Source organism: Mustela nigripes, chromosome 17 (genome assembly GCF_022355385.1).
Source record: "Mustela nigripes isolate SB6536 chromosome 17, MUSNIG.SB6536, whole genome shotgun sequence".
NCBI classification, from domain to species: domain Eukaryota; kingdom Metazoa; phylum Chordata; class Mammalia; order Carnivora; family Mustelidae; genus Mustela; species Mustela nigripes.
The window spans coordinates 49,093,405-49,120,613 of NC_081573.1; the positions used below are offsets into that span (position 1 = coordinate 49,093,405).

Below are 27,209 nucleotides of genomic sequence, written 5' to 3' on the forward strand. Positions count from 1 at the left end.
ACTCCCCACTTACTGCAGTGCTGTTAAGAATTAAAGTAAAAAGTGCTGTCTTTGGACAACTACTCATGTCGTTGAAAAGGAGAGATGCATTTCTATGATAATTAAGGTGGGTCCTTTACCCCGTTTTTCAGATAACATGCATTTTTATGCCGATACCGGGGCCTCCTGCCTGTGTTCACTGAAGTTACAGGTGCAAGCTGCTCGAATGAATATTGCAGGGACAGTGGCTATTGTGAGGGCCACACATAATTTTATTACCCTCTGTCTGGGTGAGTTAGGGCCGTAACTTGTTATGAAGGAACATCAAGTGAATGGAAAATCCATATCAAAGAGCATGTTCTACTTTTATGTCAGAAAACTTGGAAGTTGTTTCCTGAGTAATGAGAGAAGGAGAAGCTAAATTTTATGGGTTCAAAGAGAAAGTATAAATTTCAGATGTGTTGGCCATAGCAGCCGTGACCATGTTTATAGAGCTAGACAAGAGATGTGGGTAAGGAAATAACTTGTGGAAGAAGGAAAAAGGAGAGAAAATGCTTGCTGGTATAGAAATACTACTCTACGAAATGTCCCGAAGGAAGGAAAACACTGGTAAACAGAAGCAGGGAAGGGAAACAAAATGGAGCGGAAGTGACTGTGGGAGATGTCTGGAGGGGGTGGGGGTGACGCCTCAGGAGAGGGTATTCTCTAACTGTGGATGAACCACTGCGACAGTTGTCCTTTGTGTAAATCCCAAGTTCCTCTTCCCTAGTTCTTGGGTAAACATCCTTGTTTTGTTCTCCGTGAGCTTCTTCCCTCATCCTCAACAGCCTCCAGCTGTCCAGCCACCCTGAACCATTTCCATTTCTCCAACATGCCGTGATTTCATGATTTTTCTAGACCTAGGATTTTTGCGCAGTACCCGGGGCAATCACCGCATATGTAGCCTTCATCTCTCTACCAAGACAAGTCTTGTACTTGTCGCAAGAGCATGTTCTACTTTTATGTCAGAAAACTTGGAAGTTGTTTCCTGAGTAATGAGAGAAGGAGAAGTGTACTTGTCACTTCTCAGCAGAGAAATCACTGTCTCCGACCATTTCTCTGACACGTCACTTTTGGAGCAGAGGACACTTTCACCTCTTCCCAGAACAGCCATTCTCCTCCCAGTGGTCATACTAGGTGCACGTGATACTGTATGATAGTCAGATGTTCCTTCTTGGGTACGAGTTTTCTCGGTGGATGAATGAATGAGGAGGGCGGGGGCTGTGAGCCTCTGGAGGGCTTTTCTCACCAACCTGGTGGCATGTGCAGCCTGTGGAAGGTCAGACACAGAGCACAGGGACAACTGAGAAGATCCGAAGAGAAAAGAGCTATAGAAATAGAGGAACTACATATAGCATAGAAACTATTGTGTTTATTTGCTTAAATCCAGGCTGTTTAAAAGAAAATGATGGATTCTATGTAACAAATAGAAGCAAGTCAACAATTATGAAACTCATGTCAACTTAAAAGAAATAAAAATACGCATTTTATAACGGAAAAGCTATTAAAAGCTGGAGCAACTTACATCAGTAGATACTAGTTTGAAAAACTGAGCAGGCTCTCACTGACCCAAAATGGAAATATGATGGCGTCAGTAACTGCAGTTTTGCAACATATTAAATAGTTTTGAGTGAATGGGCTCATGACAGTAATAAAAAATGAAAATCTAATTGGTTACCTATGAGAGATATGAGGGAACCAACTCATTATTTTGAAAATTAATAAATGAAGGGAAACATGAAGAATTTATCCTACTTTTCCTGTGTGATCTGTACTTCAAGGTAACCAAGTAGAAGATGAGGGAGAATTTCTCTTTGAAGGTATATTCCAGGTAATAAATAAAAAGGGGATAATAGAATTAGCATATTCCCACTTCACAATCCTAAATAAATTAAAAAACCAAGACAGTGATTTAAAACGTTCCCAAAAAGATGATGTGCTTTTCAGTACCACTCCTAGCAGAGTTGTTTTTATTGGGCTATCGTGTTGAAGTTGTAATCACTGGATACAAAATATGCATTTAAAAAAAAAAAAAAACCTTCTGGGCTCTGAAGTTCAAGTAAGAAACAGGCTGGAAATTGATAAGATTTGATTCTGGAAAGAAGGGAAGTAAACTCAGATCCACATTTAACTGAGCTTTTCCTAAAAACATATCCTAGTTTACAGACATCATAATGTGTAAACAGAAAGTAGCCAGATTTTACAGGACTGAGGAGACAGAGTTCAGAGTTCAAGGTTGCCAGAGTGGCTAGAAATTGGGTGCGGAATCCTGAAAAGGAGGGGTTCAGAGAGGGAGGGCCTTGTCTCAACTCCTGCATAGAAATTTCCCCTCAGTCCTTGGCTGATTCGAAAACCTCACATGCCCAACCTGAGATACCAAGGAGCCCAGGCAAAAGCAGGATGGGAGAGGTCAGGTGCCAAAGACGTCAGCATCTACCTAGTACCTGGAGGAACCCCTCTGGAAAAAGAAAGAATCAGTCCTGCCAACCTAGAGGGACTCGTTAAACATCTTGGGCTTTTAACTGAAAAGCCAGAGGTCATTGCGTTATGAGCAAAGACCAATCTGAGGACCAGTTGTTACGTCCTACGGTGAAGGACAAGACCAAAATGGCTCCATCCCAACAAAACCTGGAAGCAGGCTTTCACAGGGTCAGGTGATCTGTGGACCTCTCATGCCACCTCCACCCCGCCCTAGCCAGTCTCCTTCCTCACACCTCTCCTCTCCCTCTCCCAGACTCATACACCCGCTTCCCCACACCTCCTCCTTCCTTCCTGACCCTAGACATTTACAAAGGTGGGCATCCACTCAGAGTAAGTTTCATTTCCTCAAACATATTGTCCCCGATCAAAGCCTAATTTAGATCTCCCTGTGCACAGTTGCTGTACAACCAGGCACTTTTCCTTCATGCTCCACGTAGAGTTTGTAAACATATCTGTCCACGTGGGATGAGTTGCTGGATATCTTTCTTTTCCTTCAGACTGGGGGATCCGTGAGGCCAGAATGTGTTCGCTATTGTAATACCAGCTCCTACTGTAGGACTCGGCACAGTAAACGTTCAGGAACTCTTTGCTGTGTGGACCAACTAAGAAGAACGTCCAGTTAGCCATGATAAAAACTGAAAAGTGAATACACGAAAAAACGCCCCAGATGTATTACACTTCTACAGGAGCAGTTGATGAAAGAACTGTGAGATGACCATAGGAGATCTTGAATGTTAGTTATTATTAAAATGATAATAATGGCATACAAAATATATAATAAATGAGGTTTTTTGATACTTGCACTTGAAACCCACAGCTTTTTGTGTGGTATGAGAAATTGGAACTTTTCTCCGTGTATTCCAAATAAGGAAATTGAGACTCAGCATTTAAGTGACTTCTGTGGCATTCATTACAAAATTTACAAATATGAGAAACAGAAATACAGCTTCTGTCCTCCAGTAACACAGTCAGGGGTCCTCGATGTGGGAGATGTTACCCATTTCAAACCTATTGAAAAGGTTAATTTAGACGGGTACTTAAGTGGCAGTGATCTTGTTTGTTCCTATAACCTCCTAGAGTGTTATCACTGATCTTAATCCAGTCTATTTAAAACTGTGATAGTAAAGTCACCTTTTCTCTGTGGTTAGGTGCTGCCCTTGAATCCCGTATCTTCTTCCTTTTTATTGTATTAATTTTGGTTGGTTTAAAACTTAAGAGTCCCTTAAATCATTCTGTGCTCCTTGATGCTACTATGCAAAAAAATAGTACAACCCATTTCCTGTTGATTTCACAAGTGCTTGGTCTCTCCTTGCCGTCTCTTCAAAACCCAGTTCAGTAATTTGCAGATCTCAAGTACCAATACATCCTGCTCTTGCTTTCATATTTCACCATGTAATCGTTTAACGGTGACTCAGTCTGATTTATGTTTCTTAGAAGTCAAAATTGGACATCTGTTTGTTTAGAAATTCACAGGTAGTAATTTTCAGATAAAGAAGCGACGTGCTCAGTACTGGAGACCAACTTCATGTTTAGCACAAAAGAGTTTAGGTCCATTGTTCTTTCTCCACTTAGAGCAGGTTTTCTGTCTTTATATTTTTGGGGTGCTTTCCACAGAATTAATAGAAGGCACTCGTGTCTTTTTCAGGAACTCTTTCATAACCTTTAATAAAGTCAGTTTTATGTTTTTCAAGGATTTGTTTTCCAGCTCATGCATTTTCTATTCCAATTTGTCTCTTCCACGTTTCTTAGCCAACTGACCTCATCAGTGATGCGATGATTCCCAGTTGAATTCACAGAACCAATTTCTCCCCCAAAACACCTTGCAGGGGCAAGCCGCCGCCACCTCCACAATTTTCTGCACATACCGTCTCCAGCGCAGATAAACATGCTCATTGTTTGTGGTACAGTTCAGCCTGCAATGAGGTCACTCATTTCCAGGGGAGAGGTTTCTATAACCTTGTCCTTCTGGTCAGATAATCCTCACGCTGTCCTCGGCTCATCTGCCGTTACTGTTACTTAGTCATCCACTTAGGCAAGAGGGGGAGGGCATCAGTTTTTCAGATAGCAACCTCCCATTTTGCAGTCTCAAACTTCCGGAGCAGGGGTAGGATGTAGGTGTGAGGGAGGGATACCAAGTCAAGTGGCAGATATCACAACGAGGACTGCGTTTATGTGAAATCTTCAGAGGTAGGGGAACTATTTGCTGCACAGAGGGGCACATCTGCAATTTAGTTGACATCTTTCTCTGAGGCTGAGTGGATCGACTCCTGTACCTGCTAGAAATCATTCAGACCCAGCACCAAGGCAGAAAGCAAAGATCCAAGCGCTGGCGTGAAAAATCCCATCTCGGGGATGTGCATCTTTCCCTTAGAATGGAAGCTCCTTGACAGAAAAAAAGGTGCTTTGGGTTTATGCATTCCTGTGCCTTTCACTGTTGACAGGGAGCTCGCCATACGTACATGCTTACAGAAAGGAGCAGAGAACACACATTTCAGCAATGCCACTTAGGACGCAACTCCCTGAAAGAAATTTAAATATTTTGTATGGGAAAACTCTTCATTCCACAGGAGATTGTATTTCTGAATCATGCAAATAAAGCAGTCTCTCCCTCTTTCCTGGGGTTGCTGATAGGAGAATGGGGTCTGCAGTCTTTGTGAGCCTCTCCTTTCCCTGTTGCCTGCTGTAAAAGAGGAGATTTGAGACGGAGGTATTCACCGAGGAGGATTCAGGTCACTGACAATCGCCATGGTGAGTCAGCTCAGGCCTTAGTTGATAGACAGAGAAAAAGCCACAGAACCCACAGATGGCTCAAAATCATTCTTGCTGCATAGCCTGGCCCATGACATTGATAATTGAGCACTTCTCGTGCTCTTCAGAAATTCATTATTTTTTAAAGAGTTTACTCTTTAAAATAAATACACCAGATGTATCTATTAAACTCTTTTTCCTGTGCCTCTTTGCCTGCCCAGTGTTCTAACAGGAAATAATAGCGTTAGCATTAGTAGTAGTTAATGTTCCTTGAGTTGTAGTTATCTGCTGGCCAGTCTTCCAAAAATTATACAGAAATACATTCCTACAATAATCCTATGAAGAATATACTATTATTCATCCCATGTTACAGAGAGGAAACAGGCAAAGGGGTTAAGTACTTTGTGTCTTAGAAGGAGTAATGCTCGGTTACCTTATATGACTCTTGTTACCTTATATGACAGAGGTACTTCCAGGTTTGATTAAATTAAGGATCTTGCGATAGGGAAAGTCGCCTGGATTATGCAGATGGGCCCAGTGTGATCACAAGGCTCTTTATGAGAGGGGGGTGAGTATTCCTCAGTCAGGGAAGGAGAGCAGAAACAAGGCGGGGGAGTTGAAGATGCTATGATGGGAGTCTTGTACATGAAGAAAGGAGTCATGAACCAAGGAGTGTGGATGGTTTTTAAAAGCTAGGAAAGAGGAGGAAAAGGATTATCTTCCAGAGACTTCAGAAAGAAAGCAGCTCCTGCCAGCACCTTGATTTTAGGACTTCAGAATTCCCAAACTAGAAGATAATAAATTTGTGTTGTTGCATGGGACCAAGTTTGTGGTCATTTGTTACATCAATAACCGGAAACTCATACGCTTGCCCAAGGTAGAGGGAAGATGTGAACCCACACAGACTGGTTGTCTTAACCTCTAAGCTACACTGTAATAAAACACTATTTAAGATGGTTCAGAAGGGGCACTTGGGTGGCTCAGTCAGTTGAGCGTCTGTCTTTGGCTCAGGTCATAATCTCGGGGTCCTGGGATCAAGCCCCATGTCAGGCTCCTTGATTGCCGCGAGTCGGCGTCTGCTTCGCCCTCTGCCCCACCCCTGCTCTTGCTGTCTCTCTCTCAAATAAATAAATAAAATCTTTTACAAAAAATGGTTTAGACGGGGAGTAGCTGGAGGGGGATAAATGTGTCAGAACAATTTGCAACTAGTTACTAGAAAATGAGAGTTTATGTCCTCCCTGTGGTGAACAGGGCTTGACAGGGCCATGTTATTAATATCTATAGTAATTCAGTCATTAAAAATATAACCTCAGTTATAAGCCGACTAATGAACAGATTTACCATTAGAAACATAATTCTTTCAGTCAAGTAACATGTCTCCTCCTACATCTTTGGACTATAGGTCTTTTACCGTAACAAATTTTGTTAACTTCTGATTTCTAGCTTTTCTTAAAGTCAGTTTTCTAATACGTCTACCTTTCCTATCTATGCATTTCAATTGTGTACCAAGTATTCTTTTTCTGAAGGTGACAAAGAGGGGCTTAAGTGTGATTCCGTTAATTAAAACATGAATATTACTTTGGATGTTTACTTTAGTGTTTCTAAACAAATAAATATTGAGTTCAATTACTTTCCTTAATGGCCTACTCTCATCAAATCTTCATAAGTTAGTTTCAATGTAAAGAAATAGTGGTATGAATCATTTGAACTTTTCTTTTGTGAGAATGTATTTGCATTGATAGTGTTCTTTGTGGAATAGTGAAAATAAATTAGCCTTGAATGTTATTGGAGATGGCTGAAGTTGAAATTGAAATTGAAATGTTGTTTTCCCAGGGGCACCTGAGTGGCTCAGTGGGTTAAGTGTCTGCTTTCGGCTCAGGTCATGATCTCAGGGTCCGGGGATTGAACCCTGCTTTGGGGACCCTGCTCCCCGCCCCCTTGCCTGCTGCTCTGCCTACATGTGATCTCTCTATCTGTCAAATAAATAAGTAGAATTTAAAAAAAAAGAAATGTCGCTTCCCCATTGATGTGAAGCTCAAATTGTACTTTGTACGTAGTAATGTCGAAAGTAAATTTTTCAGAAGCAAAAAACCATGACTTAAATTCAAATACAGAATAAACACATATGAAAGGTGTATTGAATTAATTAAAGAAGAAATCAGAAGAATGGTAAAGCTAGTTGAAAGAAGATTCAAGAGACTGACTGTAAATAGGAATTCAAGAAAAAATGTTGGATTACTATCACTGTGTTGGTACATAAATAGTTAATGTCCAACAAAGCAATAAAACCGTAACTGTAGAGCCATTTGTATTTCTGCTGAGCAGAAAAGATCTACAACTTAACATGTAACTTAACAAAGTCTAATCCTAATCTGTAATAAATAGTAAAATCTGACATTTATTAGTTCATATGGAATTAAATACTCTTTAGGTGAGTCTGTGAGGAAATGGTCCAATATGACATTGAAAGGATGTAAAGTTATTCCTTTGTATTATATCTAGTATTCCCAATTTTTCTTAACAGTGGGTAAGACCATTTTCAAGAGGAGGTACAAACCTCTCTCTCTCAAGACTTTTGTCATATAATTCCAGATTTTTATATCATTAACTGTATGTGCCACAACACAGTGTTTTGTGATTTTTGTTTAAAATTATATGCTTTTTGTATGTCAGATATGCTGTGTAGATAGCTTTTTATAACAGTGACTTAGACTCATTATAAGTGAGGTTTTTTTTTTTATAAGTGAAGTTTTTATCTGAAGTAATACTATTAGGAATCCTGAATTTTTTTCTTTTGTGAAAATTCTTGTATTTATGTTTCACATATATATGTTGACATTTTCCTGTGCTGACATTGTACTCACATTCTGAATTATATTTAGCTTTTTTCCCTGAAGCTGTTGTTCACACACATGTGCAGTCTGTTTATTCTTCTCCTACTTAAACTACTTTCAGCACCATTTTCAAGGCAAGCCCTGCTCAGTCTTTTTCTTCTTCTGAGAGGCGGATTACTAACTGCCTCCATATTTCTCAGCAGCCCTCAGAGCCTCCATTCATGACAGTGGAGGAGAGAAAGTGTTGGGAGAATGCCTGGGTTTTGGGAACTAAATGTCCTAAGAGTAATTCTAAAAGTTTATGGGGGACATGAGTAAGACTTGAAGACCATGGGGAGTAGGCAGGTTAGTGGTGAGGTTTCTAGATCAGAGAGCTGAGTTTCCCCAGCTACCTTAAGTAAAGAGACCCAGCCTTCGGTTGGGCTTGATCTACCTGTCAGGGCTGCTCACTCACCAAGCCGCGTCCATCTTCATGGAATGTCAGCTCCATGAAGGCAGGAGCCATGCCTTCATCCCAGTATCTGTCCCAGGGCCTCGCAAATGATGCACTAAATACATACTTGTTGAACGAATGTCTCACGTTACTGAGGTATTATCTGCGGACTAAGAAGATAATAGGTAAGAGTGAAGGAAATTGGCACGTGGCTTCAGTTTAAGAGATGCTTCAAGCATCAATCGCCTGATATGTTGTCCACTATCCTGTTTTTGCTGATAGAAATATCGAAGCCACGAAAGCTTTAGGTGCCAAGAAGGGTGAATATATATGACCATTGTAATATGCTAATAATAGTGAAAAAGAGAAAAAAGAAATAGTATGCTGAAGTCACACAGGTTGAACCTTTACTGGAAAAAAAATTCTCTTGGTAGCTAATTCCAAAAATAGACTTTATCTAAAATAAAATCATTATGATGATGGTTGCCTTTAAGCGATACATTAACTCAGAGATAACTGCATGGCTCTGAATATGTCAACGTTTAAAGTCTGTCTTATTGGAATTTTTCTTAATTTATTGTAATCTAATAATCATAGAACACATTATTTGTATTTGACACAGAGTTATGTTTTTACCGTGCACATTCATTCAGCTATATAACAAGGAATAATTGTTCAGTTAACATTATTCTTTCTACAAAATGCAATGTTTATTCATGTGCATTTGGTGAATGAATTCTTTATAAGCACATTAACAAGATGTGGAAAAATCAAACCTCTGAATTTTCAAAAGATAGCTGCATAAAATAGTTGAAAAAAATTTCTGGGGGTGGTGAGTATAAATGGTTCACATTAAATATGATGGATAATCTTAATGAAATGTATATTTGGGCATACAAGTAGCTGTAATAATTTTGTCAAATGAAACAAGATGAGTAAACTTTACTGTCATTTCATTGACTGGGAAGAGTCAGCTAACCAGTTGAAAAACAGCTTCATTGGGTTTCCCTAACCTCTTCATTTATTACATAAATGTACTCTCAAGGGTAATTGTCTTTAAAAAAAAAAAAAAAAAACAACTTCAACTTGCAAAATGTAGAAAACACTGCTGGGCTTTCTGAGTATTATCAGTTCTATTTTGTGTCTGTTGTTCAGGATGCAACTGATTTTGACAGATGTGCTATTACGTTACTGGTTTAACATGACATCTTTTTTTAGATGAACTGAATAAAAGTGATCTTGACAATGAGTAGATAAGACACCATCAGAAAGCTGAAAAAACATGTCAATGTCACACTTTTGACACAAATGCAGCAGAACAGCCCTTATAATATCATTACGTGAATGTCTTTGCAACGATGTCCTCTAGAAGACAGAGTATAGCATTGTTCTTAAGTACTATTACTTAGCCACAAAAATAATAAGATAAAACAAAACACAAAGGTCAGCTTAATATATACTTGAGGTAGCATTTGATGAGTCTGATGTATATGTGGGTATTTTATGCAGATCCCTTACCTACAGCATGTTTGGGAGAATTTTGAGATGTCAAAAGCATTTTTTCAGGAGCTATAAACCATTTAACATCTACACTTCAGGAACATCATTAAAATACTGATTGTGAAATAAGCAAAGTGGTCTTGGGGATATTGATCATAACCTTTTCCCTGATTTTCTTTTTTTTTATTGAATGAAAAGAAATAACTTTCAATAATAGAGAAAATTAAGAATACAGTTTAAGATATATTTCTAGATCATGATTTTGTAAATAGGTTAGTAAAAGCTAGAATGGAATCAATCCCAGGCATCAAGAGGGAATTAGACATTGGAACTTTTATTTTCTCTTATGATTGGCTTGAACTGAACTATGCATGTGTGTGTGCACAATGCACAATGCTTTATATATATATATATATATATCTGTTTATATGTATATCATATATATATACATATATATATACATATATATATATATATATATATATATATACACACACACACATTTAAGATGCTTTAATAAAAAGCATATATGTCCTTTAGAATGACTATTAATGTCTTTGTCCCTAGGATCAGAGGTGGTTGATCTTGATGGAAAAAGTTCCCTTCTCTACAGATTTGACCAAAACTCCCTGAGCCCAGTAAAGGATATTATTTCTTTGAAATTTAAAACTATGCAGAGTGATGGAATTCTGCTCCACCGGGAAGGACAAAACGGAGATCACATCACACTGGAATTGAGAAGAGGAAGGCTCTTTTTACTTATTAATTCAGGTAAAGTTATTTGGTGAAGTACTTGAAAAATCTGGCTATTTGGATATCACTTTAGTAACTTTATATTTTTATAGCTTCTCTTTTAACAGTTAAAGGTGCCTTATTTCCATATTAGAGGGCTCATATGTACACCAATATTGCACTTTCATGTACAAATGGCTCATATTTTGCAAATTGTACAAGACCCTCATTTGATATTTTTTACAAAGTGCCAAGAGAACTACATAGCTCTTTTCAAACATCACGAAGAAAGGGATGGGTCACTGAAAAATACTGAGGTAGTAAAAATAATGAGGTTGTAGCAAAGATAAAATTTACATTGCAAATGAGCATGTGATGGGAAATACTAATAAAAAGAATTAACAATGGAAGAAATTACAAGGTTGGAAGGATATTATATTCAAACTTCAGGTGGATCTGTATTAGTGTCTTTGGCGGAATGCGAGGAAGGAGATGGTGATTGTTACGAGAGATGCTGGTCCACAAGGGGGAACTTTTTTTTTTAGACTGGGAATAAGAGTGCTGTTACTGTTTTCTCTTCTCAGGGGAAGCCAGACTGCCCTCGGCGCACACACTCATCAATCTCACCCTGGGCAGCCTGCTGGACGATCAGCACTGGCACTCCGTGCTCCTCCAGCGCGTGGGCAAGCAAGTCAACTTTACAGTAGATGAGCACAGGCACCGTTTCCACGCCCAGGGAGAGTTCAGTTACCTGGACCTTGGTTATGAGGTGTGAGAGTTAATGTTTCAATAAATACAGATTTTTACAACGTATATGTTGGGGAGTCATGCAAAAGAAAATACACCGTAGGGAGCACCGCTCCCCTCTTTCAGAGTAAATCCAAGTCCTGGAGAAGTGTTTCCCAAGGTGACCTGACTCACAAGAGCAGACTCGGGCAGATACTCCTGACCTTCATCTTCCTGACGATATGTTAATCTACTCTTACAGAGAGAGAGTTTGTTTTTTTTTTTTTTATCTGAAATGCGTAGTCACAGATTATCACATGTAGGAAATCTCAGGAGATCGTATAAGTGAATATAGAATGTGTTGCATGTATTTTTTGTTTGTTTGTTTGTTTTGTTTGTGTGTGTGTGTGTGTGTGTGTGTGTGTGTGTGTGTGCGCTATAGGGCATCCTTGAACAGTGTAGATTTATGGAGATGTTGGAGTAGTGAATAGATTATCAATTGATTAAAATGTACAAATAACCAATATGTGCCGGAAATGTAGATAAAACAAAATGCCATTATAACCAGTTATGTTATTAAACAGAGCTTTACCATGGATATAAAGCCGCCTTTTGATTCATCAACCAATAAACATCAAATCCAGATATGATTAGTAACTTGTAAGAATAATCAAGCTCTCGTGTAAATGAAAATGGAATGCATGTAAATTTGTTTTCAAATCTGCATTTTAATTTAAAAAAGTATTCATATGAAATTAGCAACATGGCAGTGTAGTGATGAAAAATTGATTAATCTGTGGTGATTAAAGCTATAGCTGCTAATCATAATTATTTAAGAAGATTATCAGAAAATCACTAAACAATATTATTGATGCCATTTTTCTTTCTAAGATCAGCTTTGGAGGGATTCCAGCACCTGGAAAATCAGTATCATTCCCCCATAAGAATTTTCATGGGTGTCTAGAAAACCTCTTTTATAATGGAGTAGATATCATTGATTTGGCCAAGCAACAAAAACCGGAGATCATCGCTACGGTAAGAGAATCCTCATGTAAATGAATGAGTGAAACTCTGTTACTTTTCCACACAATAAAACTGCTCCATATTTGGATTCCCACTTGACACTATGTCTTAGAGATTATTCTTCTAAAAATTTTCTCTGCCTGGCAATATGCATAGAAAGGATTAATCCCATCTAAAGAAATTATAATGCACAGGCCAGGATTATTTTTATTTTTATATGAAGTAAAGCATTTTTTCTTTTTACGGTTGGTAATTTAATTTAGTGATGTTATTACTCCAGGGGACTAATTTCTTTGCTGTGTAACTTCCTTAATAAGATATTCCCTGACAAACTCCCTAAATAAGCATACCAAGTTCCTGGAATTAGTTAACATCCATGTATATTAGAGAGGCATTTGAAAACCTGTATTCTGCCATGGTCATTCATAACAAATAAAAGAAACGAATAGGCTGTTACAACACTGCATCTGCCAGTCTGTTCCAATAGCAGTGTTGGTCAGGGTGCATTATATTCTAATTCTGTGGAAATGCAGCAGATTTTAAATATGACTTTACTGGTCAGGGTTCGGTCAGGGAAGCAGCACCACTATGAGTTTTATGAACAAGGGATCTATTTTAGGACCTGGATCTTAACAATTGTCAGAGGAACTGGAATGTGGAGGGCAGCTGTCAGGAAGAAGAGACAGAGCAGAGAGAAGGAGAGCCAGGACAAACTGGAACAGGCCAGCTTCTCTGTGATCATCTTTCACTGTGTTTTGTCATAGGAAAAAAAATCCTTTGGAAGGAAATGGCTGGCATCTCACTTTTGACTCAAATACCACAGACGCTTCATTTTGGGCTAACTCTTCACCAGAACCAGGCACGGAAGGGGGCTCTGGGAAACACGGTTTCCAGTTTAACCATGATAGAAAAGCCCACACACAGATCCATTTAAATACATTTCTTTAATTGTTCAAAATTGAGGATGTATCCATGTAAGCCCACGCGTGCTGTGTCAGCCAATACCAGAGCGTATCGTGGGAATATTTACTGTTTACCAAAGATTTTATTCCTGATTCTCTGTGTGTGAATTGGTAGTATTTATGGGAGTATACCATCCAGAAAGATTTTTAGTTATTTTTTAATAAAAGAGAAGATGATTTAAAAGGAAAATAAAAATACTGTAGATAGATGTGTATGTTTCATTGGCAAAGGAGTTTCCAGAAACTGCTCGTGCAGCTAACACCCACTTTTCACAGGCAAGAGGATTTGCTGCTTGCAGGGTAGAGGGTAGCTGTCCAAATGAAGCATCAGACCACACTGCAGCTGGTAAAATGTTTCCAGTTTTACGAGGTTTGTTAGTTTCTAATTGCCTTTACATTATGGGTCAGTGTAGTTTACTCTCCCACTTTTGTTATTTCCTTTACTGGGACAATGTATTTGTCCACAAGGAAAGCTAATTCACTTTTAACAGAATCATAGTATAGCCAAATATTTTTGTTTAACCAATACCAATGGTTTAATTCCAATGTGTATCCTTCTAGGTAAAGTTGATTTCACTGACTTTTCAAATCGGTATTTGGAAAACATGTTAAAGATTACTTTTAGGGAAAATAAATACGTGTATTGTCATTTCTGAAGCCTGTTAAGGAACGTGCTTAATTATTTCTAAATAATTCAGACCTTAAAGTTTTTTAAATCCTTAAATATCTATTTTACTGTACGAGCAGAATAATTTATATATATGTAGTATTTTAATGAAAATTTATGCAATTCTAAGGTATCTTGAAGATCTATCATAAAACCATTAGATGAGAAATAACATATGTTAATCTGCTGATACAGGCATAATGATAAGAAAAGGCCAAAAATGTTTTAAAAATAAAGAAATGTTGGGATGTCTTGCTGGCTCATCTTGATCTTTGGGTTTTGAGTTAAGTGTAGAGATTACTTAAAAATAAAATCTTCTAAAAAATCTTTAAAAAAATAAAGGAATGTAAGGAATGCATTACGCATTGAGTGTCCAGTGTAAAACATAAAAGGAAAAATGTGCTAAGGATATAAACAGACCATTCTGAGGAAAGCTGGTCCAAAAGAGCTACAAACTCATGAAAAATGCTCAGATTCACTGTTGGTGAGGTAAATGCAAGATAAATAAAAATGATCTATCATGTTGCCATTTTGTCATTGAACTTGTGCAGATTTAAAAGATCTGTAACACCTATTCCTGCCAAGGATGTGGGGACAAGGATATCCTTGTATATTACCAGTGGAAATGTGGAGTACTTTAACTTCTTTTTGGAAAAGAAGCTGGAAATATTTATTAAAACATATAGGTATATGTAGTTCTGTATTTAGAACCCTCTTCTGTAGAACTGAAAATACACATAAGAGCATGGGGAGTTATTTATTATAGCATTATGGGAGAGGCAAAACCTGCAAACAAAGGATAAGCATATTAACAGTAAAACGACTGAGTAAAAGTTGGAATATTCACATAATAGAATATTATGCAGTCAACAAAAAGAAGGAATTAGATGTATGCCAGATAGCTCAAAAGGATTTCCATAAAGTAATTTTTAGTTCTAAACATTTAGCTCCTATTTTTTTAAAATAAATAATACTTAATGTGCAGGTATATTGTCAACATATATCTTAAGTGTGTGCTTATGTACATATAACTGAACATAAAACTGAAACTATATATACATATATTACATATAAATAAGCGATCCAATGGGAAAAGAGAAAAATATGAAAAAATACACAATGTATTTTTGAGGTACATAATGTACCTCGTTGATATTGGGTACATTATGGGGTGGATTAGAACCAAAGGCATCAAAGGATGAAGGAGAAAAGGATTTTACCCGGAGCCCAGGCAATGGAAAGCCAAGGAAAGTTCCAAAAACAAAAATTGGCTTAAATACATTTTATTGACTTCAATGGCATTGAGTTAGATGCCTTTATAGAAGCTGAGAGCTGGGGGAAAACGGATTTCACCAAGAACCCAGGGAAAGATTTGCCTGACCATACTATCACAGGATGTGAAGAATCTTTCAGCTATACGGCAAGGATTTGAATCTTCATGTTGTTAGCAATTTGTTGTTGTTTTAAACCAAGGATGATTTGAGATCGATAAACAGTCTGTGAATACTCCCATTTCTATTACTAAAATGATGTGAGCTATTCTTAAAGCTTTTTCTTTTGCTTTCTTCCCAGGGAAATGTGTCATTTTCCTGTTCACAATCACAGTCTGTGCCTGTGACTTTTCTCAGCCCCAAGAGTTACTTAGCCCTGCCAGGCTTTTCCAGGGAGGACGAGCTTTCGGCCATGTTTCAAATTCGAACCTGGAATAAGGCAGGACTTCTGCTATTCAGCGAACTTCACCTGGTTTCAGGGGGTCTCCTCCTCTTTCTTAATGATGGAAAACTTAGGCTGAATCTCTACCAGCCAGGAAAATTACCCAGTGACATCACAGCAGGTAATAAGTGTGTTCCTGCAGGCAAAGCATATGGGTTTGAAAGATTTCATTATCTCTCGGTCCCTTTTCCATAAAATTTTATGCATAACCAAAAAATTAGTATTTGTTTAATAAATGAATACTTGAGTTAGTAAGATTATCAGTGCTCTGCCTTACAGGACCTTGATTCCAATTTCCTTTTAAATATGGCTTCGACACTAGCAGTGTTTATTAACCAAACGATAGTTACGGGGGAATAGAAGTGTCCTTTCATGACCCTCTTCTCTTGCCCACTTCAGATAAGTGAATATATTCTGAGGAAAAGTGTTTTGGGAAAATGTGAAGGACTTTGAAATGGACCCAAAAGTTTACTGGGCATCTTCAATGGAAGCGTAGGCTCTAACACAGCTATTAGCCTTATCTGCTCTGTGAGAGAAAGCGAGAGGTCTTTCGTGGATCTGGATCTCTATTTCTAGATTTGTGTGTGATGTGACTTCATTTGCTGATGTATGCTGTACAGAGTTGGATATATTTGGGGAGGATGGAAAGATTCATGTGAAGTTCTCCCTGTGGGCACCAAGTAGGATTCTCTCCACTTCTAGGCAATACGGTATCATAATGATTCGAAGTAATATAATTAAGGAGCCTGTATGAGTATCTGGAAAATTAATGTCTAATTTAGGTCAGTGCTTTGGGTGAGGGATATTTTTGTCTCTTCATTAAAATTATATAGTTCTTGACAAGGGATCTCCATCACATTTTCATATATGTGGAGTAACACCCAAGCCAAGCAACTAGAGGTCACATTGGGGTAAATTGCTACATCAGTTTAATAAATGATCTTTAAAAAAAAAAAAAAAGATGCCATTGTAGTACTCCTTTATATTCAACTATGACCAAATTAAAATAATATGATTGAAAGAGGAAAAACCAGGTAGATTACAGTCAGAAACTAAATATAGGAAGAACAAGTATACAAATGGATGCATAAATCCATAGTCTTTATGTATCTTTTTGTTGTTCAACATATCACTGCAGTTTAAATGTGGGAGCTGAAAGTTCAATATTAATTATAATTTTTAACAGCCACTATGTTGTGACTTTTTAATGTAATGCTCAAAATGTGGTAGATTTGCAGGCTTGACAAAAGGAAATAAATTAATCAGTGCCATATGAATAATTAATAGGCTCCCTAAAACGAGGGCCTAAAAATGTAAGCTTGTCATTAATGTGTAGTTTACTGTGATTTATTTGACATCCTAAGAAGTGGTTATATTCACAGCCTTCTTTCAAAATCTTAAAGAAACTGCTTCCGTACAGTGTTACTATAGTGAGCCCCATGAAGTCAGTCCATTTCTAAACACATTACAGGCAGGAATATTTATTAAATTACTAAGCATAGGTCTGTATAGAATACTCTCTGAATGATTTAAAAATCTCTAAATTAATGTTTAAATTCATATATAATATAACCCATTATGGCATCAGAGGACTCAGTGTGACTGTTTCCATAGCTTAATAACAAGGAGTCTTGACTACGGATGAATGCCAAGTTAGGAGAAATCGTTATACTTCAGATTATACAAGTAGGCCTTGACTTACAAACTCCCCCACTCCCATTTTTCCAGTTTCTTGAAAAATATTAATTTTGGCCAGTTTCAGTGAGGCAAGCACCTTTTGCACTTGAAAATACAGTGTGTAAATGGTACTGGGTGGGTGGTTCATTGGTTTTCTTCTGGGGGAAGGCTTTCACATGTACAATGTTCAAGAATTAAGTCCTTTGTCAGAATGTATTATAATGACTGCTTAAAGGGAATCAAATACTTATTGACGGATTTGTATATTATGTCAAAGCTTTGCATTCTGTAAGGGTGGCTCAATTTTTCATAGCTCCTGAAGATACAAATCACTAATCTTACATGTTTTAAAAGATCATAATTTTTCTATCTTTTGCAGTGGAATAAAAATGAAATTGTGTTGGGAAAGAACAGAATTGTCCAGATCTTTGAATTAGCAGGATAAATTTTTAATGTGATATACAGTTTGGCAAATTGTCACTTGGAATTCTTTGAAAATACTGTGTCAGCCTGTATAATTTTTGAAATATTAAAGATACTAGTCTGAATAATGAAAGATATTAGCAGTATTACAAAATTCTTCGTGACACAAAATATTTCCAGTATTTGTCGCTTTTATAGATGTCAAAACAAAAATCATTCAGACGGCATCAAGGACCCAACAAACAGCGTGCTTATATTTTCCTATTTAAAGCAAACTCGTTATTGTAGGATTTGAGATTTCTGCTATGGTTTAGCATTTCTGCTTCTGCTTTTGCCTGTGAAAATCAGGCCTTTAAACCAGCTTCTTGCTCTATGCGCAAGACCTGGCGATGCAGGGTTGCAGAGTAAGAGATATTTCTGGCATTTTTCATTTACTAGACCTTCGATTCCTGTGGCCCTGGCAGAAGAGCAGCCTTCTTGATTTGCCTAACCCAGGAGAAGCCTTGTTTTATCCCACGTTCTTGCCTTTCATTGTTAGCATATCCCTACCTTTCAGATTGTAAACCTGTCACTCCCAGAAACTCCCTCTTTCTCCTGAAGTGATTGGCACCAGTGATCTCCATATTTCCATCTTGACAAGAGCCGTCTGGTTGTCTGGAACTTTAGTTCTGGTTAGTGACTATAGTTAACGGATATAGGAATTTCTGACCCTGTTTCAGAGCACTTAAAGATATTAAAGAACAAGAAAAACCTTTAAGTTGCTCCTTGAGCAAGAGCCTACGTATTACCACCTTGGCACCTTTGCAAAGAACCTACCCTGTCCAGCGGGCTTTTTTTCTTTATAAAATCTTATTTCATGGATGCCCATCGCAGTCTTCTGAGACAGTGATGGTGGCTAAGCTGTCACAGTTTCTTTGTAGCAATCTAGGGTTGGTACCAGAAGATTGTGTACAAGGAACAGATGTAAGTCATTTTCGTCCTTCTGTATTTTGTGTGTTTGTGTGTTTGGACCTAATTAGGGGAGAAAAAGAGAAGGAGGAAGAGCGAGAGAGGAAGGGAAAAGGAAAGAGAGGGAGAGAGTTCTGGTAAACAGCCGTGTTCTCCCCTACCACATATAATTGCAAACACTTCTATTTTTCTCTTCTTTCATTATTCCATTTAGAGCTGTCAGTGCTTTCCACCAAAAGTCCAAAGTGAATGTACCTGTAATTAAATGAGTTGGGTTTATTGATTATCGCGGCAAGGAGAACACACACCCTGGGGAGCCACGGGCGTGTCTTAATATAGGGTGTTAAGAATGATTTATTGGAAGATTTTGGTTTGTTAGCTTATTTGCGGGGAGATTTCGAGGAAATGGAAAATTCCTCTGGATTAAATGCTGCTAGGAAGTGAGGCTTAGCAACTGTGCGATGAGGCGTCTTTATAAAGCTTCTCTAGGATGGAAGGATGAAATAAGGCCAAAGCTGTGATTGGTAATTGGTATAAAAAGTAAACAAAATCGGTTGTCATTCATATTATCCAGAAGATGAAGTCTGGTATTTTTGTGGTTTTCACAGTAGCCTGTTATTGTCTGGGCTTACACAAGATTATAAAGTCATCTTGACTTTCTTTCTTTTCTTTCTTTTTTTTTTGGTCCAACTGCATTGTCATCACAGAGTTGCCTTGATTAATGTTGGTTTCTATGAGATTGTGCTCAGTGGGAGAACAGCAAGGCCTAGCCCGGTGTGGCCACCAAAGTCCCATACCACCAAAGCTTTGTTCAGAATGCCAGGCCACTTCCTCACTGTTTGGGGGCTGCTTTTCACTTTTTCAAATTTAATTATTTATAAGAGCAAAAAAATAAAGGGACTGCTTGTCCTGCAGGCAGAGAAGAGTATGGGTTTTGGGAATCAGCTTACCAGCTGGACAGTACCGTGGATAATTTGTTCTTACTTGAGCCTCGTTTTCCCCATATTGAAAATGAGCATGATACTAGCAGTGTTGAAGATGAAATGTACAATGCATGTAAAGCACACAGTACTTTTTATGAAATCCATAAAAACTGTTATTTTTTTAATTATACCCACAACAGGCCCCTCCCCCAGATTCAAAACTTAGGAGGGGTAGGAGCAGTCCTCGAATTAGCATTTACTTACCTAACATCACGAACAAGAAAAAGTACAAATTCTGTGATTCTTCTGCTTCCCATCTTTCACAGTGATGTGGTCTTTTAAGGGGCTCCCTCTAATCAGACCTAAAAGCGGGAAGTAGTTGTAAACTTAAAAAAAAAAAAAAAATAGAACCTAATTTTAAAATGACCCTTTTGTTATGTCATGTAAAGAGAAAGAAACTCGTGGGACTTTTCATTGTTTCATTTACATAGTAAATCCCACTGATGGGGAACAAGCCTCCCTCTCAGAAGTCAGTGGTGTCTGTTGTAAACGAGGCTTGGGAAGAGCTTTCCAGTGGCTCCCCTACAAACAGTGCACAACTTGACTACGTGCTAGCTGGTGAGGTGGGTGACTTCACTGGGTCAGATGACAGAGCCAGAGCCACTGTCCTAGCAGTCTTTTGCTCTTAATCTAAACTGCTTTCTGTATTGACAGAAGAAATTCCCAAGTTTTGACTTTAACCCCGCAGTCTGCATCACCCAGCAGATACCTGGGACACAGCTCCTCAAAGTTTGGTCCCTGCACTAACACCCATTCAGTGAAATATTTGTTTCCAAGAGGAGCATAAAACTCGGCATTAAGTTCTAAGTACCTGTCAGAGCAATAAGATCTTGCCGTGCCATCCAAACACATGGACGCTGAGCTTGTATTTTTGGTCTTCTTTATTTAATTTTTATTAACTAATTTGCCCTCAATTTTATGCAAGTATCAGTCTGCTCTAGGCCAGGAAAGAAAGTTCATCAACACACACAGTTTGAGAAGCATGGTCCTGGACCGGTAAAAAGCCTAAGATAAGATAACGGAAGCAAAGTGATGTTTACAGGCGTGTCCAGTCTTCAAGAGAGCCAATAGGAGGCCGTGGCAGTGCATGGTGGCGGAGGGAAGGTGGGAGGTGTCTTTGCATGTGACGCAAAGCTCGGTACAAGGACTTTCACTCTAAATGTATCCTCTTAAAGGAAGCTCTAGATGACAAATCTGGGGCATTTGATCTATTTTAGTCCGATCTCATACCGTCAGGGATTACGTAACTCTTCTGTCGTCTATTTCCAGAGCCCCCTCTTAGAAAATGTGTCTAAAAGTATCTAACCTACATTTTTCATTTTTCAGGTCTTTCTCATTATCTTTCACACACCAAGCCAGTTGGGTCTTTGAAAATCTTTTTTGCTTCCTGGATGTAGTATAAAAATGAGCTTCAGTGCCCAGGATGGAATTTGCGTTATACTAAATAAATCCAGAGCAAAGAGCTTAATCGCATAAGAGAGCTTCTACGCATTTTCTGTCTGAAAGCCTGTGGTCCAAAATGGCTGGGGAAGTAAAGAAATTGTACATTGTACATAATATCAGAAAAGAGGCCATGACCTTTGGGTTTAATAGAGTACTTCTATTTTAGTTTACTAATTTGATACACAAAATCATAGAGCATTGGGTATTCAATGGATAAAAACCTTACTGGTAAATCCACAATAGAGATGCTTAGCTTCCACCTGTCTGCTAATACTCAAACACAGAGCCTTTTGTAGACTTAATTCCCTTTAAGAAGGAAAGGGCTAAATCATCTCATGGGTTCATCGAACTAGAGCTGCCATGGGAGGAATGGGAGATTGTTTTTTAGAGGTGAAGAGAATACTTTCATTTTTGATTAATGCAATTTTTGGTTATAGAATCTTGAAAAATCCAGGGAAAATATAAAAGTGAATAAAAACCACAATTTTCCGTTATGCAAAAATTACTGTTTCTGTATAGGGATATTTCCTTTCAGCTCTTCCCTGTATTTATACAAAAAGTAGGACCATCATTAGATTTGTATATATATAGTTGATTCTCACTATTTGCATTAGTTATGTTGTGTAAAGTCATCGTGAACACTGAATTAGCAAATATTGAATGGTATTGAATGGTTACCACTCCTAGGGGAGTTATAGGTTAGGTTCCTGTGACCTTCTGATCACAACATTTTTGTTAAACAGTCAATATATAACCTTGCTCTCTATGCGATCGTGTCAAGATACCTTATTTGATATGTATTGTTGATCCATTAACATTGAACTCGTGACCAGCAGCACTATAACCAGTGCCTGGATGAAGTTCATATAACATGTGTATTTTCTCTGCGAGGCACCATTATAGCCTTCTTGCATTTAGAAACACCAGACAGTACTTCATCACTACACCTGGGGTCTTTTAAATGGCAAAATCACTAACCAAAAGCCCAAAAATGTGGGAAATGTCTTTACCTATGCGAGCGGTAACAAGCATTTGCTTGTTTAACCTCCGCTGGAAACACGTGTCGGTCAACTCAATTTATTCAGTGCTCTGTGCGTTTCTGTGAATGATTGCAAAGATTCCCTGAGTATTGATTTTGGGGTTAAAAATAAATTATGGAGAGTATGTGAATTTGCAAATATGGAATCTACACACCATGAGGATCGACTATGTAATTGTGGTTTCACACATTGCTTTAATTTTTAAGTTCATATTACATGGGAAATTCTTCAATATTCATTACAGTAATTTTTTGTAATGATTGACTTGCTATATGTTGCTAAATATATAATATTATAAGAGATGACTACATAAAAATGTAAAGAAGCAGATACATCATTTTATTGGGTCTAACCTAGAATTCTGGAAAATATGCTTTTCCTATAGCCCTCCCTGGAAAAGATAAATTACATGACGGAAGCTAAAAACTGTGCATGCCAAATAATTAAAAGATTTTTAACCACTTAGGACTTTGCCCAAAGTTGGGGATTTTGTGCTTTTTATTGAGGCCCTAAGAAAGGAATAACGCACCATTTTCCACAAGAGGGTACCCACTTGCCTCCTTTTCCTGTCTTTCTGTATCCTTTTATTAATATACTGAGTGCTGTGGGCGATGTGTATTTTGTTTCTAACTGCTTATACTGTTCACTGTTGAGAGAGATCTCTTTTAACTGGTTTTGTCTTCCCCAGGTGTTGGATTAAATGACGGGCAGTGGCATTCCATCTCCTTATCTGCCAAACGGAATCACTTGAGTGTGGCCGTAGATGGCCAAGTGGCCTCTGCCGCTTCTTCCCTGGGGCCCGAGCAGTTGTATTCAGGTGGTACCTACTATTTCGGAGGTAAGAGAAGCAGTCAGGCCATACGGGCAATTGACCCATATTTGCAATTACTCCTCCCTTTGTCTTGGAGATATCATTGTGTTTTAACCAATTCAATAGTATGGAATAATTTCTCACTTTCTTTGAATGTGGAAATTTCGAGTGAATCAAGATGACCAACTATGACCTATGATGCATTTCTTAGAGGCGGATCTACTTATGTTTACAATCTTGACAATGAGAATGATTGCAAATAGACAACCCTCTTCCATTCTTACTTTCAAACTTTGTTATATTTTCCTAGTGTTAAAATGGTTCTTACATGGCTTTCTCAGATTTTATGGGCTGGTTTTATTGCAGTATTTTCCTGCACATGGCTCTTAGCTCCTCTGGAGCATCCTTATTGCTTTCCTACTGCCCAATGCAGAAAGGCAATATTATGCCAATGGCAAATAATCTAACCTAATTAGCCATAGAAACCTCTGTTCATTGCTCAGTAATAATGCACTGATACATTTGATGAAATTAGGGCATCAACCTTCAACACCAGGCCATCTCTCCAACAGAACAAAAACAAATGAAGCATTTATCTGCCCTGGATGTTTGATTGAACTAAAAGCGTGGAAAAGAAAACCTTGGAAATGGAAATAAATCTTTACCACTGGAAAATTAAAATAAAATGTGATTTGCCATTAGAAAGGCAAAGCTGTAAAACTGATAGTAGTAAGACTTATTTCTAATCATGATTTGGTAGGTTTCTTATTGCTGTTATTTTGAATTTTAATAGTCACCTCTGTGTAGAATCACTTTTGAATTTGGTGGCAGTAGCCCAATCTTTATTATTCATCAGTACACTACAGATTTCTTCTAAGAATTGAGAGTAAGCACACAGACCGTGCATCAGTCATCCAGATACTAAGAACAAACAAACACTTTCTGGGCTACCCAGGGAGGGGTCCATGTCGTAACTGATGTCTGGAGCCCTCGATGTCCTACAAATGAGGGAGGAGGATGTCCTCAAAGTCCTCACAGCAGGAACCCACTTAGGTGGCACCAACCTTGACTTCAAATGGAACAACGGTCCATCTGCAGGAGGAGGGGTGATGGAGGCCACCTCATGACTCTGCGGAGGAACTGGAAGAAGCTTCTGCGGGCAGCTCCTGCCACTCCTGCCGTTGAACACGTGGCTGATGTCAGTGTCCTCTCATCCAGGAATCCTGGCCAGCGCGCTGGGCTGAAGTCTGCTGCTGCCACTGGGGCGCTCCTACTCCCGGCCGCTTCACCCCTGGAACATCCACTAACCAAAGGGAGGCAGCCTTCTGGGAGCTAGACTGCTGGCGGTGACCGACCCCCGGGCTGACCACCAGCCTCTCACAGAGGCGTTCACCTGCCCGCCACCGTTCTGTGGAGCACACAGCTCTCCATGCTCTGTGGACGGCTCTACCCCGTGCAAGAACACAGGAGCTCTCTCCGTGGGTCCGAGGTGGCGGATGCTGGCCGGGGGTGTTGTGCGCATGCGTGGCCCCATTTCCCGTGACCACCCGGGCGAGGCGTGCGTGGTTCCTTCTCCGCCAGAGGGGCCACGGGGTTGACTGGGCAGCGCAGGGGGCGCCTGAAGAGGCAGTGACCGGGGAGGGGGGGGGGGGGGCTGGACTGCTCCAGCTCCTGAGCCCGCCGCGGCTCAGCCTCGGCCCGAAGTCGCAGGCGGCTCTGACCGCGGCAGGCGCCCTCCGTTCCTGTTTCCTGCTGAAGGCCGGAGCGCCCCGCCGGCTCCTGAGCTCTGGGCCGCGGCCCCGCGGCTCCGGCCACTGAACGCGTGGGAACACCTGAGGGGTCTCGAGCTGCTCTTCCACACAGGCAAGCGAAGTGGAAATGAGGTCGAGGGGAAATGAAGAGTTTCTTAAAAACAAACAAACAAACAAAGGAAACCCCTGCCAATCGGTTGCTGTGAATGGCGGCACAGCGGCAAGACGTTCCGAATTGGAGTCGCCTCCTGTCCCCAGGTTTGTTCATTTCCGAACCGAGTCGTTTATTAAACCTCGTGGAATAGATGGTTGATTTTATGGCAATCCATAGGAGCGCATTCCTCTAATAAATGGTAAGATACGGGGAGCAAATTCAGAGCTTTCACTTCAAAGGAAGAGATTTAGAAGCACTAAAAGGTTCTAAAAACAGGCGTATTGTTAAATGTGAAAAAAAGACTAGATAAAATGAATAGACTGGATAAAAGTATAAATCCAGAAAATAGAATCCTCGTTCTTAAAGTATTTCGCATCCCTCGTGTTCATATTTAACGATGCCTACCCATTTTTTGCAGAAAGTGTTTATTGCTATTATTCATTCTGCTATATTTTATGGTGAAATGTATCATATGTGCACGCTGTAGTTTTACTTGTTTCTATTATGGTACAGATGGTATACACTATTTTATCTAAATACACTTTTAATCTTTGAATAGTTTTACATTTATGAAAAAGTTGCAAAGATCGAGAGTTCCCATATTCCCTGTACCCAGTGTCCTTGGTAGTTCACCTCTTACATTATGTGCCTTTTAAAGGGTACTAATTAGAATACCATGCATTTCCCCGCCTAGAAATAGAGTATTATCAACATTCATTTGCCCCTCCAGGGTCCTATCTCCATCTCCTCAAGTAAACACTGTCTTGAATTTGGGTTTTTTCTCCCTCTCGTGTTCTTTATAATTTGGCATCTATTAAGGTGTCTCTGAGTTCCTAACCAATATACTGTGGAAGCTTCCATAAGGACTTAAAAAAAAGAAAACACCATCCCAGGTTTACTTAGGTATCTTTGTTTAATCAGTCATGTCAATTGGTGTTCTTCAGTTGAACATTTTGGACATGAGATTCTGCTGATCAAAGAGCACACGCCCTGCACATTCTAGGGCAACCTAACATTTCCAGGGTGGGAACAAGAGGCAAAAGAGCAGGAGGCCTTCTCCTGCCCTACTCCTTTCTTGCCTTCCCTGGACTTGTGGTCCAGAGACTGGTAGAAGAGGCCCATCCTTCTGGAAGCCCACTTAGGGCCTTGGGCTGGCAATTTTGGATTCGGGGAGTAGACTGGAGGAGAGTGGGATGACCAACTCTTTCCAGTTTTATCGCTGGATGCTGTGAGTCGCAAGGAAAACTGTCACAGTTGTTGGCCCTAGAAGACCTTCTGCTCTGTGTGCATGAGAGCCTCCTCTAGTACTAGGATCCATATTATCTAGGTGGACGGTTCTTCTTAAGTTTTTAGTTCTTCAGCTGGTTTATCTTCAAGTAAATAAATATCTAGTGTTCTGAGATACTTCCCTTCACTTGTTTTCCACAACTCTCTCAATTCAGCTGCTGCTTTCCAGTGATCTTATCAGCCCATAACCTGGCTTCAGTCTCTTCCACCAACCTGCATTGTACCTGTGTTCTTGGCCGGTCTTCATAGTGATAGTCATGTTGGCAGAGGAGGCTGTTCAGAAATCACAGCAGTCCACGTACACCATGTCATCCTCCATTATTTTCCGCCTCCATCGTTTTCTGCTTCTTCTCCCTCCAACTGAGGGTTTTTCAGAACCTTGGACTACATTGTGGTGCATGGTGCTCAGCTTGTGTCATTTATAAATTCTAAATTTTAAGAATGTGTTCTCCAGATTGTGGGCAGGTAAACGCCTAATTCCTGCAGTATTGCCCCGGGTGATCTTTGTGCTCTTGATAACACCCTGGACAGCGCAGACCGGAGGCACTAGACCTTGTGCAGAATTCTCACACCTCCACTTGGGCAAAGCAAACATTCTCCATCCATGAAGTCAAGCCGACATCTTACTTCTGGTGCGGTGACACCGAGTGATAATTTATCTGTCATCCTTAGAGGTGCTTCACATGCTGACTGCCTCCAGTAATGGATCCATCCATTAATTCAGCATTAAGTATTCCCCAGAAATCTTCATGTTTTAGAACTTCCATCTCGAACGGCTTCAGTGCTGAACTTCTCTCTGCCATTGCAATCTATTAACTTGTGGTTGCCTGTTATCGTAGACTAATGAGACGAACC

General features: G+C 39.3%; 1 protein-coding gene across 2 annotated transcripts in view; it reads left to right on the forward strand.

Moving 5' to 3' along the window:
* CNTNAP4 (contactin associated protein family member 4) overlaps nucleotides 1–27,209 on the forward strand; it is a 242,398-nt gene that overhangs the window by 139,105 nt on the left and 76,084 nt on the right. For both annotated transcript variants that reach the window (XM_059381303.1, XM_059381304.1), the window contains exons 5-9: nucleotides 10,582–10,785; nucleotides 11,331–11,515; nucleotides 12,364–12,507; nucleotides 15,697–15,958; nucleotides 23,040–23,189. In XM_059381303.1, coding sequence (XP_059237286.1) covers nucleotides 10,582–10,785; nucleotides 11,331–11,515; nucleotides 12,364–12,507; nucleotides 15,697–15,958; nucleotides 23,040–23,189 — 945 coding nt within the window. The remainder of the gene's footprint in view (nucleotides 1–10,581; nucleotides 10,786–11,330; nucleotides 11,516–12,363; nucleotides 12,508–15,696; nucleotides 15,959–23,039; nucleotides 23,190–27,209) is intronic.